This window comes from Indicator indicator, chromosome 42, assembly GCF_027791375.1.
Source record: "Indicator indicator isolate 239-I01 chromosome 42, UM_Iind_1.1, whole genome shotgun sequence".
Taxonomy (NCBI): Eukaryota; Metazoa; Chordata; class Aves; order Piciformes; family Indicatoridae; genus Indicator; species Indicator indicator.
In genome coordinates, this window is record NC_072051.1 from 393,262 (window position 1) to 407,268 (window position 14,007).

General features: G+C 52.6%; 1 protein-coding gene across 1 annotated transcript; it reads right to left on the bottom strand.

Annotated features, from left to right (window-relative positions):
* Positions 1–9,947: 9,947 nt before the first annotated feature.
* LOC128979102 (C-factor-like) lies at positions 9,948–11,802 on the bottom strand. Its single transcript, XM_054397195.1, is given in 7 exon segments — positions 9,948–10,060; positions 10,328–10,430; positions 10,545–10,676; positions 10,678–10,704; positions 10,955–11,142; positions 11,354–11,405; positions 11,656–11,802. Coding segments are annotated over 7 exon segments (762 nt in total).
* Between the last annotated feature and the right edge of the window lie 2,205 nt (positions 11,803–14,007).

Sequence of the window (14,007 nt, forward strand, 5' to 3'; positions counted from 1 at the left end):
ATATGAAATGTGCCAAAACTCATTAAAAGGATCGTTGTATGGTTGGAAGATATATTTACAATGGAATTATGCAGTCTTAGGGCAAAATACAAACTGTTCTATGCAAATTAGGAGGCAACAACTTGCAAAGAGAAAGTCCCCGAGAGCAGGTAGCACTTGATTACAGCAAGGCTCGGTAAGAACCATTAGACCCAAAGGGCAATGAATTAGTTACTCACAGCTGGTTTTACCCACATAGGGATGCTGATGCTGCTGCTGTGTTAGCTTTGGGGTGTTGTAAGGCGCAACACGGCAGATTGCTGGCAAGAAGAGTTCGCTACGTGGTCCCAGGCTGATCTGGCTACAGCGGATGGCAGGCAGTTAACGACGCTCTTCACGACGGGCGCTTGCTCGGTCTCTGGGTAAATTGAGGCACGGCAGGATTCTGGTGGCAAGGGGAAGCAGGCCAGGCGACTTCAGCTTCTGGGCTTGTGGCTTCTCCGGCTTGCATGTGTATGGCTCATGGCTATATCCCGGACTCTGGACCAGGCACTCGAGGCAGGGCAGGGCAACTCGAGGCAGCTTCTACAAGGCGGGTCCAAGTAGGCTTGAAGCAAGGTGAGACTTCAGCAGGCTTGAGCAAGGCAAGGCAAGGCAAGGCAAGGCAAGGGTGACTACCAAGTCACTTATATATATACAAATTGCCAGAGATCGGTTGGTCCAGTGGGGCACTGAAGCTAACGTGCATCTGTCCAATAGCAAAGTGTTCTGCCAGGCTACAACCATAAAAGGCAGAAGCAATGACCTTGTATCTGGGGGAGCAGTGGTCAGCTTATGTGCTCTCACCCCAGATAAACATCTTATTTACCAAACTGGCAGGAGTGCTGTCCCATTGTTCTTTTTCCCGCATTGCCCTGTTTTCTGCAGGAAGCAGGGTAGAGAAAGGGACGCTGTTTAGACATCTTAAGGCCTGTCTGGATTTGTACTGAGCCATGTCATGGCCTTGCCGGGACACCAGGACCCACTCTGCTCTGGACACTATGTCTCACCCACCCCAGGGACCCACACTTGGCACATTTGCTGTGATTGTTTTCAGCAGGCATGGAGGGTTCAGAAGCCCTTTCCAAAAAGGAAATGTTCAGCCTCAAGGTCCCCAGTAGCTCCTTGCTCTCAGACTTCTCCAACTCCAGCAGGTTTCAGACAAGAGAAGCCAAAGCAGCAGGTCGGATGTGTCCAAAACGATGCTTTGGCAGCTAAAAACCTCAGGGAATGCTGCAGGAGAGAGGCAGGTTGGTGGCTTCTTGTGAGGGGATCTACCCTACCATCATGGAGCAGAAGAGCTGCTGGCACTGGCTGTGGTCCACCTGCAGTTATCTGTGGTCTTCCCCACCAGGCCCCATGATCCTGCATTCCCTCTAGGCACAGCAAATGATGGGAAAACCCATCTCAGTGCTTTGTGATGACCAACAGATGGTTCTCATCCCCTGCTTTGCCCAGCTGCTGGCCTCAACTGCCTTGCACCATCCCACTGTGAGACCAGCCTCACCCCGCCCAGCATCTGGGCCAGGAGGAGTGCTGTGGCTTCTGGAGTGGCACCAGCCTGATGGAAGGTCACTCTGCCCTCAGTCTCCTGTGGCCATGGACTTCAGCAGCAGCACCCTGCAGATGCTGCCCTTACCCTAGCACAGCTGGCCAAGGCTTAGAGATGGTTGAGAGCAATGCTCAGGGACCACCCTGGCGGGAAACTGGCTGCAGTCCAGCCCTGCAAAGAGTCCTCTGACCTTATCATTGCCCAAGCCCAGCAAGTTGTGGGAGCAAAAGAGCAGGGCAAGAATAAGACACCTGAGCTAGCTTTGACCTTGCCAACTTGAGCACCAAGGGCAGCAGTGGCTGGACGTCCCCAGGCTGGTGGGATGGCACTGACACTGACCTTGCCCCATCAGGAGCGGCAGGTGGTGAAGATGCAGGTGTGTGGCATGGGGACCCCCAGCAGCTGCCTCACCAGCTCCGGCCCAATGCCGTGGTTGGAGCCGGTCAGCAGCACGCTCCATGCCTGCCATGCTGCCCCCAGGGCCCCAGTACAGGTGAGACTTGCTCAGCATCACCTCCCCGGGCTGCCCTGGGCAGGGGGCATTTCTAGGGGGTGCCCCAAACTTGTTTAGTCCTTTCCGTCTCACGTTCTGTGTGAGCTCACTGTCATGGTCCGACATTGTAGGGTGTTGCAGACCCCTGGAGTATCCAGCCGAGCTTCTCGGAGCTCTCTGAAAACCTCTCCCCCCAGCCTGGCACCACGTGACTGCTTGGAATAATCACACCGTGAGGAGGAGCGTTTGGATCAAGAACTGCCAACAACAACTTTAATGAAACAAACCCCTGGTTTAAATACCTTCCACTCTCAGTTATTTCTCACAGCACTTTCCCAGAGCCTCCTCAAATTCTTAACTTGCAGCTGCAGAGTTAGTTATCTTTGAGGACAAATGGGGATATTTCTCACCAACATCAAAGCTGTTAACAGCCCACCAGCAGCCTAGCTCACTCCATATTCTAACCACAGTCCAATGGTGATAATTTGGCAAGAGTTAAAGCCCCAGCTGGAACGCAAGGAGCTGGGTGTGGTTGAGCTTAACTCCTCACTGATGCCCGGTTGGACCTTTCCTGTGACTAACTTTGCACTCTTGGAAACAGAACTCAAACACACTCAAGTGCCTGAAAGAGTTTATTAGACAGACTGCAAACAGACACTGGCAGTGGTCGTGCGATGATGACACAAATGGGGGTGGGGAGTGGGGAGCCGCATGGGATGGCAGCCTTCTGCAGCAGCTTCTCTCTCGCTGTCAGGGCAGGCAGGCAGGAATGGTCAGGACGGCAGCTCAGGTACAGCAGGCAGTGGTGCCTCACAGCAGGCACACAGGTATGGCAGGTAGCAATCACCCCTTGCCCCAGCAGACAGCTCCCAAACAGCCCCCAGGAAGTCTTTTATAGTTCCATACCTCCCTGCCAACCAGCAGCCACCTGCCCTGATTGGTCAGCAGAGGGTGCACCTAAGGCCATCTCCAGGGGGGCCAAGTGCCAAGCTCCCGTATGCCAAACCATTATCCCTAATGACCTTCCCAACGATGCTGAGTCATATATATGTTTCAGGCCCTTACACCACCCTGTTGGGTCAACACTGGGGCTCACAACAAAAGGTAAAACAACTATAGAGAACAGGAACTATTACACAACATGAATCTCGTTATACAATATGCATAATCACACTGTGAGGGGCACATGTAAGTTGCACCTGATATGGTGAGACATTCTCATTAACTATTTTGAACTGCATTTTACTAATCTCAACTCCAATTAGGTGTATGAAACAAGCGATTAAACATGATACAAGTAACAGGAATGCCAATCCACAGAACAGGTAGAACTGAAGTAATTTCATCCAGGGTCCCCTACGTTTTCTCCTGCTGGCACTTGCATGTGGCCATCAGACTGAAAGGATGAGGTATTTAGTGGCCCCAAAGGATGTCCAGCCACATTACAGTCCCATCCTCCAAAGTCTCTTCTGCACCATTTGCATCTCCAAGCCCCAACCTGAGGTTGCCAAGTGCAATTGGTGCCTCCAGCTTCAGCAAAGATAGTATTATTGGTGGAGGATCAAACACAGGGAAATCCCTGTCCCATCCCAGAGCGATTATACCACCCCCACTGATATTTGATCTCAGTTCTTGAGATGTATTCCTCTTTACAGTAAACCCAAATACAATCACTTGTTCCCACACAGACACCATCAGGTTGGATTTGATTCAGGCAGTACTCTCCTTGAGCTGGGTAACAAATTGGCCAAGATGTGTCACCTTGCCAGAAGATGCCTTTATTATCGCCACTAGAATTGCTTGCTAAGCACTACGAGGCTACAGGGCCAGGTCACCAATCCCTTGGGTCCCCCACATACCCAATAATTACTGAGATTATAAACACTTGCTACTTGTTCTGCCAACTGCACAAAGAAATTCTTAGTGCCGCTTTCCTCATCTCCAAAAATTCCAAGGGGAATAACCATTTCCAGGGTGGCAGCCCATAGGGTACACCAAAACAACAGAATTGTCATTTTGTCAAAACTTACAAAGGTTACAAAATAGTTACAGAGGTATGGCAATTGCAATCACCACCAGGGTTCTCACGTTAAGTTCCCATGGAGGTCTCCCGTAAAATACAGTAAAGCAATGACCAACCCTGCTTGGGCTTGGTCCCTTTAGTTCAAACAAGGGAACAATCCAGCAAGCGCTAATTTTGTGCTCTTTTCCCCAGGCATCTTCAGACTTGCAGGTTCTGTGAGTAGGAGAGGAACAGTTCCAATGGTTGGCATTTCCACCAGCACCGGCTCTCCAGGAGAGAAATTCAGTTTCCCTGGAGCACATTCCCCTGGAGCACTGGGGGCTTTGAAACGCAAACTGGAGGCCAAAAGCATTCAGTGGGGAACAGTGATTGACTCCCCATCGATTGTTAACTTGGGTATGGCTTTCCTGAGGCGTTCTGCTCACTGCAGCTTCTGGGGCTTTAGGAACCGCTTCATAGAATCAAAGAATTGTCAGGGTTGGAAGGAACCTCAAGGATCAGCCAGTTCCAACCCTCCTGCCATGAGCAGGGATACCTCACCCTAGATCAGAGCCACATACAGCCTGGATTTAAAAGCCTCCAGGGACGAGGCTTCTACCACCTCTCTAGGCAACCTGTGCCAGTGTCTCACCACCCTCACGGGGAACAATTTTTTCTAACACCCAATCTGGATCTATCCATTTCTACTTTTGCTCCATTCCCCCCAGACCTATCACTATCTGACACCTTAAAAAGTCCCTCTCCAGCTTTCCTATAGTCTCCCCTCAGATACTGGAAGGCCACAAGAAGGTCTCCTGGGAGCCTTCTCTTCTCCATACTGCACAACCCCAACTCTCTCAGTTTGTCTCCACAGCAGAGCAACTCCAGACCTCTGCTCATCCTCGTGACCCTTCTCTGGACATGTTCCAACACATCCAGATCCTTCTTGTAACAGGGGCTCCAGAACTGGACGCAGTGCTCCGGGTGGGGGTCACCAGAGTGGAGTAGAGGGGAAGAATCACCTCCCTCAACCTACTGGCTACATTTCCTTTGATGCAACCCAGGATGTTTGGCTTTCTGAGCTGCAAGTGCACACTGGTGGCTCGTGTTGAGCTTCTCATTCCCCAGTACCCTCAAGGCCTTTCCTTCAGGGCTGCTCTCAAGCCAGTCCCTGCCTAGTCTATATTGGTGCCTGGGATTGCCCTGACTCAGCTGTAGGACCTTGCCCTTGGTCTTGTTGAACTTCATGAGGCTGGCTTGGGCTCACCTCTGCAGTCTATCCAAGTCCCCATGGATGGATCCCTTCCCTCCACTCTGTCAGCCACACCACATGGCTTGGTGCTGAGGGAGCCTCAGTGCCACTGTTCATGTCACCAACAAAGATGTTCTACAATACAGGAATAGAGGACTTCTGGGAGGAGGACTTGTGAGATTCTCTGCTCTCTGCATTTCCGGAATCTTGTTGCTATACAGCAACAGGGTTTGTGCCTTCATTCATCATCCAATGCCCCTGAATCAGAGGGAGACCAACAGAACTGTACCATTCACGAACACCTTCATAAATAGCCACCAGCTCAGCAGACTGGGACTACTTGGCCCAGCTTAAGCCATGGCACCTGCTCATGACTGGTCTGTCAGTCTGTATTTCAGCTCACCATGCGGGACCGGCTGAATTGGGACCACTCTGTTAGTCACAATTCTCACAGCAACACTATACTCAGCAAGTCTGCTGACGATAGCGGACTGGGAGCCTTGGCTGAGACACCTTAGCCTGTGTGGCCATTCAGAGACTTGGACAGACTGAGAGCTGGGCAGAGAGGAACCTAATGAGGCCCAACAAGGATAAGTGCAGAGTCCTGCACCTGGGAAAGAAGAATAAACTGCACCAGTACAGGCTGGGAGGTGATCTGTTAGAGAACAGCCCTGTGCAGAAGGACCTGGGAGTCCTGGTGGACAACAAATTCTCCATGGAACACCAATGTGCCTTTGTGGCCAAGAAGGCCAATGGGATCCTGGGGTGCATAAAGAAGAGTGTGGCTAGCAGGCTGAGGGAGGTTCTCTTCCCCCTCTGCACTACTCTGCCCTGTGCTACAGTTCTGAAGCTATGCTTAATTGTGAATGAGAATTTTCCAGAAGTTTCTAACCCTGGGCTGGACAGAATACTAGAGATAGATTTCTTTCATTTCATTGGTTTTGCACATTTCTATATATCTTTAAGCACAGATAGTTCTCTCTCTTCTCTCTCTCTTGCTTGCTTGCTGCTTGCCTCTCCGTGACCTTGCTGCTGCCTGAATAATTTTTGTTTTGTCTGTGTGTGAGGGACGGGCAGTGGAGGAGGGGAGAGGGGGCATGTAGGGAAGAGGCTGGCTGTATACAACCTCTCTGGGCTTTGTGTTCAGAGTGGTGGGGGGCAAGAGCTGGATTATTGAACTGTGAATATATGTGACTACATCTTGTGTATGTTTATTACCCTGTATCATTTCGTATTTAGTCCACTTTGTAAATATAATTTCATTTTGCTTCCAAAACTCTGAGTGAGTGTGGTGATTTTATCCCGGGGGTAAATTTCCAATTTCTTGGGGTGCAAATCCAACCTACAACATTATTGGTGCTGTTCCAGTGTAGGGCTGGCTTGATTGATAAATAATTGGAATAAGGAAGTTCAAAATTAAGTTATTTTGGTTTCTGTGGCCTCTGATCACCCCAATTGTGTCTTTATTGCTTTACCAGTTGTGCTGGGTTACACCCATCCTGGATGGGGCTGGAAGAACCCAGCCCCCCGGTGGACAAAAGAAACTTAATCCAGGTGGGACTTGGTTCCTTCCCCCACCAGGAGAAGGGGTCCCCTGACTCAAAGGTGGTCTATTCCATTCCCCCTTCCTGTCCAGCAACCCTATCAAAGGGCAGACATCTCGCTGCTTGCTCTCTTTCCTGCCTCCTCTGCTCGAAAGAGCATCGCTGCTGCTGCTGCCTCCTGCACTGACCACGTGCCTGGGGCTTACTTCTTCCAACTGAATCCACTCACATCCAGGGGAACACAAGGCCATCCAGGCTTGGGTTTGTATATTTTCCCATTTACCCTCATCCCTCACCTTTGTGAACCCTCCCTGTTACTGATATATATATATATATATACACACACACACACACATATATATTTATATTTTTCCTGTAAAAAAAATTTACCTCTTCTACTTCCAAACCGATTCTAGACTATTTCTTCCATGAATATACTTCTCTTCTCCCCTACCTTTTTTTTTTTTTTCTCCCTCTCCCCCTTGCCAGGAGAAAGGGAAGGGGAAAGGAATCTCAATCCGTTATCATTTGAGCTCCTAAACTCTAGGCAGAGCTCAAACCACCACACCAGTGACTGATTTCATCAGTGTATTCTTATCTCTGTGGAGTTTTTGCCAAAAGGCTGTAGTGTTGGTTGAAGGCAATGTTTGGGAATTATTGCCTTGGTGTTGTAGGATATGGTAATGCTACTGTGGAATTTGTTCCATAATGCGGCCTGCATTTGTTGCCATAATTGCTGTGGCAGGACTGACAATAGATTTGTGGTGAGAGAAATGCAAGACTTCAGGAGTGAACTCCTCTCTGTCTAAGTAGACGAGTAAAAAGCATAAGAAATCAAACTCTAATTGTAGGGCTCAAGTGAAGAGAGTGAGGCAGAGGAAGAAGAGACAGGGGACTGGGAAATCGGCAGTGAAGGACAAGCTCCAGGTGGAATTTTTGGTGCCTGATGATACCGTGGCAAAGATACTTCTGCCTGCAGTGACTGCCATTAACAAGGCTGCTGAGGCAAGGCAGCTTCTGCCTGCGGCAGCCCTTAGCCAGACAAGCGCATTTCCACCTGCAGCAGCCAGAGCAGAAGTGAGCCTAGCGGCTGTGGCAGGCTCCACACAGGGCATGGCCACTAACACTGCTCCTGTGCCAACCCTGCCTGCTTTTGCCAAACCAGCTGCAAGTTTCCAAGCCGTGCCTGCTTCTGCAGGACCGGCTGTGGCTGTGGGAAAAGTCCCCTCTGCTCCAGCCCCAATTCCACCTCTGTGTAAAGCAAAGCAAAAGACAGACCGACCAATGTTGGGTGATCCTCTGGAAGGCCCCTCTCAGGCGGCAGCTTACCTTGCTCCATGCAAGGCAAGAATGAAAGATGAGAAAGATGGGGAGTCAGAGTCACAGTGATGCAGGTTAGGGGACCTCTCAGGAGGAAGAGAAAGTATTCATCTCAATCATCTTCTTCTGAATCATCATCACCTTCATCTGAATCATCATCATCTTCATCTGAATCATCATCACCAGCAAAGTGGTGATAATGATTCAGATGAAGATGATGCTGATGATATCTGAACTGCTGACACACCCAGGAAAGAAATCAGACATAAGAAAAGAGTATCAGAGAGGAGAAAGTGAATCTGCAATGAGTTGGTTAGGAAGGTGTTTTGATGGAGGTGCAAGCACTTTAGAAGTAGGCAACAAATCAGCTAAACAGCTGGGAATAGAGGGAGTCCTATAGGCAAAGCTTCCCTGTGGACACAGCTTTTGTTGGCAGTGCTCATGCAGTATCCTTCCAGGGATGATTTGCCATGGAACACTCAGAAATGGATCACTACTGAACAGGACATGAAGCATTTGCAGGAGTTTGCTGTGAGAGAAATAATTTGTGGAAATTATGGCACACAGAACTCTGATGATACTCCTGTGGGAACAACTCTGACAAAGCAGCTTAAGCTTGCTCCTCCTTCCTAGGCTGGTATTTTGGTGAGCAGAATTGTGGGAAGAAACAATGGGAAAATGCCTCCTCTTGTTGGTGATTTTACTGATCGAGTGAGGCAACCATAGGACATTTGGGGTGTAAATCCAACCTACAACAACTAGTTAGGCCCCACTTGGAATATTGCATCCAGTTCTGGGCTCCCCAGTTCCAGAGGGACAGGGATCTGCTGGAGAGAGTGCAAGGGAAGGTTGCAACAATGCTGAAGGGACTGCAGCACTGCCTGGGGAGGAGAGACTCAGAACCCTGGGGCGGTTCAGTCTGGAGAGAAGCGCTGAGAGGGATCTGATCAATGTCTATCAATAGCTGAGGGCTGGAGGTCAGGAAGAAAGAGACAGGGACAGCCTCTGCTCACTTGTGCCCCTGGGATAGCACAAGGGGCAATGGATGGAAACTACAGCACAGGAGGTCCCACCTCAACATGAGGAAGAACTTCTTGAATGTGAGGATCACAGAGCCCTGGAGCAGGCTGCCCAGAGAGGTTGTGGAGTTTCTTTGCTCTGAAGACTTTCCAGCCCTGTGCTGTGCAGGCAATGGGCAGCAGAACCAGGCCCCACCACTGTGGCTCTCCCTCCAAGGGAAGGCACTGGCTGCATGACCAGCTCTGAAGGCTGCTTCCCTGTGCCCATGGCTGTGGGGGCTCTGGAGGCATTCAAGGGCAGGGCAGGGCACAGAGGCTGTGGCTTGCAGGCAGAAGTTTATTGAGATGTTGGCACAGGGAGCAGCAGCACAGGGCCCTGCTGCCAGCAGGCTGGTCACCAGCCCTGTGGTCAGGATGGTCACCAGCCCTGTGGGTGCTTGGAAGGTCCTTCCAGAGGGGATTCTGCCCTGGCTCTGTGGCCTTCTGCAGGGAACATCTCCAGGGGGTGGTCACAGGGCCACAAGGCCTGCAGGCTGTCACTCATGGGGCACCCAGTGACAGCTGTGGGGCATGGGGTGGCCACAGGCAATGCCATATGCAGATATGAGGAGAGGGGTGCCGGGAAGGGGCTGCCCCAGGCACTGGCATCACAGCAGAGCCAAGGGCTTACAGGCAGAGTTTTATTGAGGTGTTGGCACAGGAGGCAGTGGCACCAGGGCCCCACTGCCAGCAGGCTGGGCTGGCATCTCACCAGGGCACCACCTTCCCTTCCCAGTTCAGGAAGGTGCCAGTGTCCTTCTCGGAGAGGAAGGAGATCACCTTCAGCATCCCTCGCACGCTGGTGTCCACTGTCACGGGGGCTGTGGGGCAGAGAGTCATGGGTAGCTTGTGCCCAGGCCTGGCTGAGGGCTGCTCTGGTGCAGTGGTGGCCAGGGGAAGGAGCCCCTTGGGCTGAGGGGAAAATGCCAGGCCTGGGCATGGGGCCAATCAGAAGCTCAGGGGATTGGGGCACTGCAAACCCAGGAGCAGTCAGGGAGGTTGCAGGCAGGGGTCAAGGGCAGCAGCACTGAGGGTAGTAGCATTGAGGGCACTGCCATGGTGGGGCTGTACCTGGTGCCCGACGGCACTTCCCATGTCAGTTTGAACCCATCCAGGGTGCAGAACAACGCAGAGGACGCTGTGCTCCTGATACCCAAGGGATTGGCACTTGGTCAGCATGTTGAGAGCAGCCTGTGGGGACAGAGGACAGGCTGCTGGGGTCAGGGGAAGGCTGGCTGCTGGGGGCCATTGTCCAGTTACCAGGGCAGGGACAGCAAATCAGTGCTCAGCATGGCCTGGGGGTACCTTGCTGCAGTGGTAGGAGACAATAGGTATCATATCAAAAACTTCAGGAGAAGAAATGCAGCCACCAGTGCTGGAGATGTTGATGATGGCTGCCTTGCTGCAGCTCAGTGCTGAGCCTGGGCTCCCCTGGGCAAGCCTTCTTCAGCAAGGGCAGGAACACCTTGGGGGAGAGAAGAGGAGATGGAGGCACATATGGAGGTGGCACAGGGGTGAGGACCAGCTCCTTCCCCAGGAGATAACATTAGAAGCAGCTCCAGAGCATCCTCCCTCCTTTTTCCAGTGCCCCAGCCACACAGACTCCTGCACTCGAGGCTGCTGCTCCACAAGCTTCCCAGTGAGCAGAGGCAGGGCCCTCTCCCACCTGTACTTTATGCTCCACTGGGACAGCCCAGCTCAGGTGAGGCTCTCACCTGGCCCATCAGCATGGGCCCAATGGTGTTGGTGGTGTAAACCTGCATCATGTCTTCCAGGGTCACATCCTCAGGTGGAGTAATCTTGAGCATCCCAGCACTGTTGATGAGCAGGGTCAGCCCTGAGCCCCCCAGGTGCTCCTTGACTGTGGCTGCAGCTGCCTTGATGCTGGCAGGGTTGGAGACGTCTGCAGAGCCAGCACAAGACAGGTCAGAGCCCACAGCCCCCTGGTGCCATGAGGTCCTCCGTGTCCCCGTGGGGATGTTCCCTTGGGGCTGGTCAGGGGCAGGAGGGATGGCAGTGCCTGGTGTCTGCAGGCACCTGCCCATAGGGAAGGCTCCATCTTGGGCACTGGACAGAGGAACCAGGGTGAGGGACCCCCACTGTGGGGCACCTACCGAGAGGGAGGATGACCAGGTTGGGGTGCTTGGAGGCCAGGTTCTGTAGCTCCTGCAGAGAGGGAACTGTGTGGGCAGAGAGAGGCAGCAGGGGCTGTGCAGAGGCTCCCTCCCATGTGCCACTGTCCCCTCCACACAGCCCCTGGCCAGCTGGTCCCGCAGCCAGCCCAGCACAGTGCCCTGTGCCGTGGGTGCCCGGCTGCACCCCCAGCCCTTTGCAAGCCCCCTCCCCGCTGCAGCTGCTGCCCTGCCCCCCAGCTGCCGTCCCCAGCCATGCCCAGTGCGTCCCAGCCCAGCCTCACCTGCGCTCGCTGCCCCTTGGGCTCTCGGCACCCCGCAAAGACCACCTTGGGTGGGGTTGGCATCCCCAGGAAGTGCTGGACGAGCCCCAGGCCGATGCCCCGGTTGGCACCGGTCACCAGCACAGAGTGGACGCGAAGTTCTCCCATGCTGCTGCTGCTGCCTCTGCTCCAGCTGCTGCTGTGTGCTCAGCTCCCTGATGCTTCTTTATAGCATGGCCATGGCCAGCCCATCCACGCAGGACTTGCACTCACTTGACTCCTGGCACCACCTCCCCAGCTCTTTGGACTCTAGGACAGAGGTCCTGCCTCTGCTCCAGCTGCTGCTCTGTGCTCAGCTCCCTGACGGTTTATGTAGCTGTTCCACGGCGACCCCACCTGCCCGGGGCTTGCACAAACCCTTGGCTCCACTTGGAGCCACAGCTCCAGCTCTTCAAAATCTCTAGGACACAGTTCCTTGCTGGGAACCATCCCAAGGGGCAAAATTCAGTTGGCTTTCTGTGTCAAACTCAGCTGACCTTGGGAAATCTGGCCCCAGAATCCAGGAGATAGTGGCCAGGAGAGGCTGTCCTGGGTCTACTCTGCCACTTTCGGTCTTCTCACTTGTCCTGCCAGCCTGGCCTCACAGCAGAGTGCTTCCAACCCTCTCAGCATTGCTGTGGCCTGCTCTGGCCCTGCTCCAACAGGTCCCTGTCTGTGCTGAGGACTCCAGAGCTGCCCCAGAACTGCAGGGGGGGTCTCAGCAGAGCAAAGCAGAGGGGCAGAATCCCCTCCCTGCCCCTGCTGCCCACACTGCAGGGGATCAGCCCAGGATAGGCTGGGGCTGGGCTGGCAGCACTCAGTGCCAGCTCATCTCCAGCTTTGCACCCCCAGCACCCCCAAGTCCTTCTCCTCAGGGCTGCACTCCAGCCCTTCATCTCCAGCGTGGATTGATGGAGAGGTTGCCCTGACCCAGGTGCAGGGCTTGCTCTTGGCATTGTTGAACCTCAGGATACTAACCCAGTCCCACTTGTCCAGCTTGTCCTGGTTCCTCTGGGGTGCATCGTGGCTCTGAGGTGTGTCAGTGTGTTATGGAAATTTATTTAATTCATAAACGTTATGGCAAATGGATATGAATAAAAATATCAAAACTTTTTATTAATATGAAAAATTGCCAAAAATGTATTAAATAGGTTTGATGTGCGGGTAGAATTTATATTTACAATGCGAATGTACAATATTTAGGCAAAGTTTGGCCTTTCTTTCCTTTCTTTTCAGGGAAAAAGGGGTTACCCGCCCGGGAACTCCTGAAGAGGGGAGGAGGGGCAGCAGGCTCGGATTGCCTGAGCCGAATGAAGTAACAGGGGGAGGGGTTGCCGTGGAAACGGCGCGACAATCAAACAGAACCCAGCGCCTGGCTGCGAGGAGAGGAGGCAGCGCGACCTGCTCAGCTCAGCTCGGCTCAGCTCGGCTCGGCTCAGCTCGGCCTTCTCACTGTCGGGGGAAGAAAAAAAAAAAAGGGGGGGGGCGGGGTGGAGAGGGTGGTTACTGAAAGATGGTTACTACCTGAACAAAGGCTAGTAGAAAAACGGAAGGCACCCAAACAGAGACCAGACACAAGCCTGCAGGTGTTCAGGCAGGTGGCTGCAGAGAGTGCTGGAGCCTGGCACTTGACACGGAGGATGTCAGGAACAACACCTGTGTTAGGTGTGAGCAGATCAGGGATCTGATGAACATGGTGGCCCAACTGAAAGAAGAGGTGGAAAGGCTAAGAACCATAAGAGACTGTGAAAGGGAAATTGACTATTCCCATGCTCTAACCACTACAAAACCAGAACAGGGGGTAACTCTTGGTGGAGCAGGGAGTTTGATACCCTCCCATCAGCAAGCCTCTCAGCCTCCATGCAGTAATCCACATGAGTAGGGCCAATGGGAACAGGTCTCTGCCAGACGGAAGAAATGCAAACGGAGCAAGCGTGCTACTTTAAGCAGCACACTGCCTACAGTGCATTTACAGAGTAGGTATGAGGCTCTGCAGGAGGAACAGGTCATAGGTAAGGATGAGGACTCAAGAAGGTCAGAAGCTGCACCAATGACAGGTTGCCACAGTCCAGCCATCAAAACTAATCCCGTAAAGAGACCTCGTAGGGTCATTGTTATAGCAGACTCCCTACTGAAGGGAGCAGAGGGCCCAATATGCAGACCAAACCCATTTCATAGAGAGGTCTGCTGCCTCCCTGGTGCCCAGGAAAGGGACATTGTAGGTAAAGTTCCCAACCTTGTGAGTCCTTCAGACTACTACCCACTTCTGGTCTTTCAGGTGGGTAGTGACAATGTAACAATGAGAGGCTCACAATCAATTGAAAGAGACTTCAG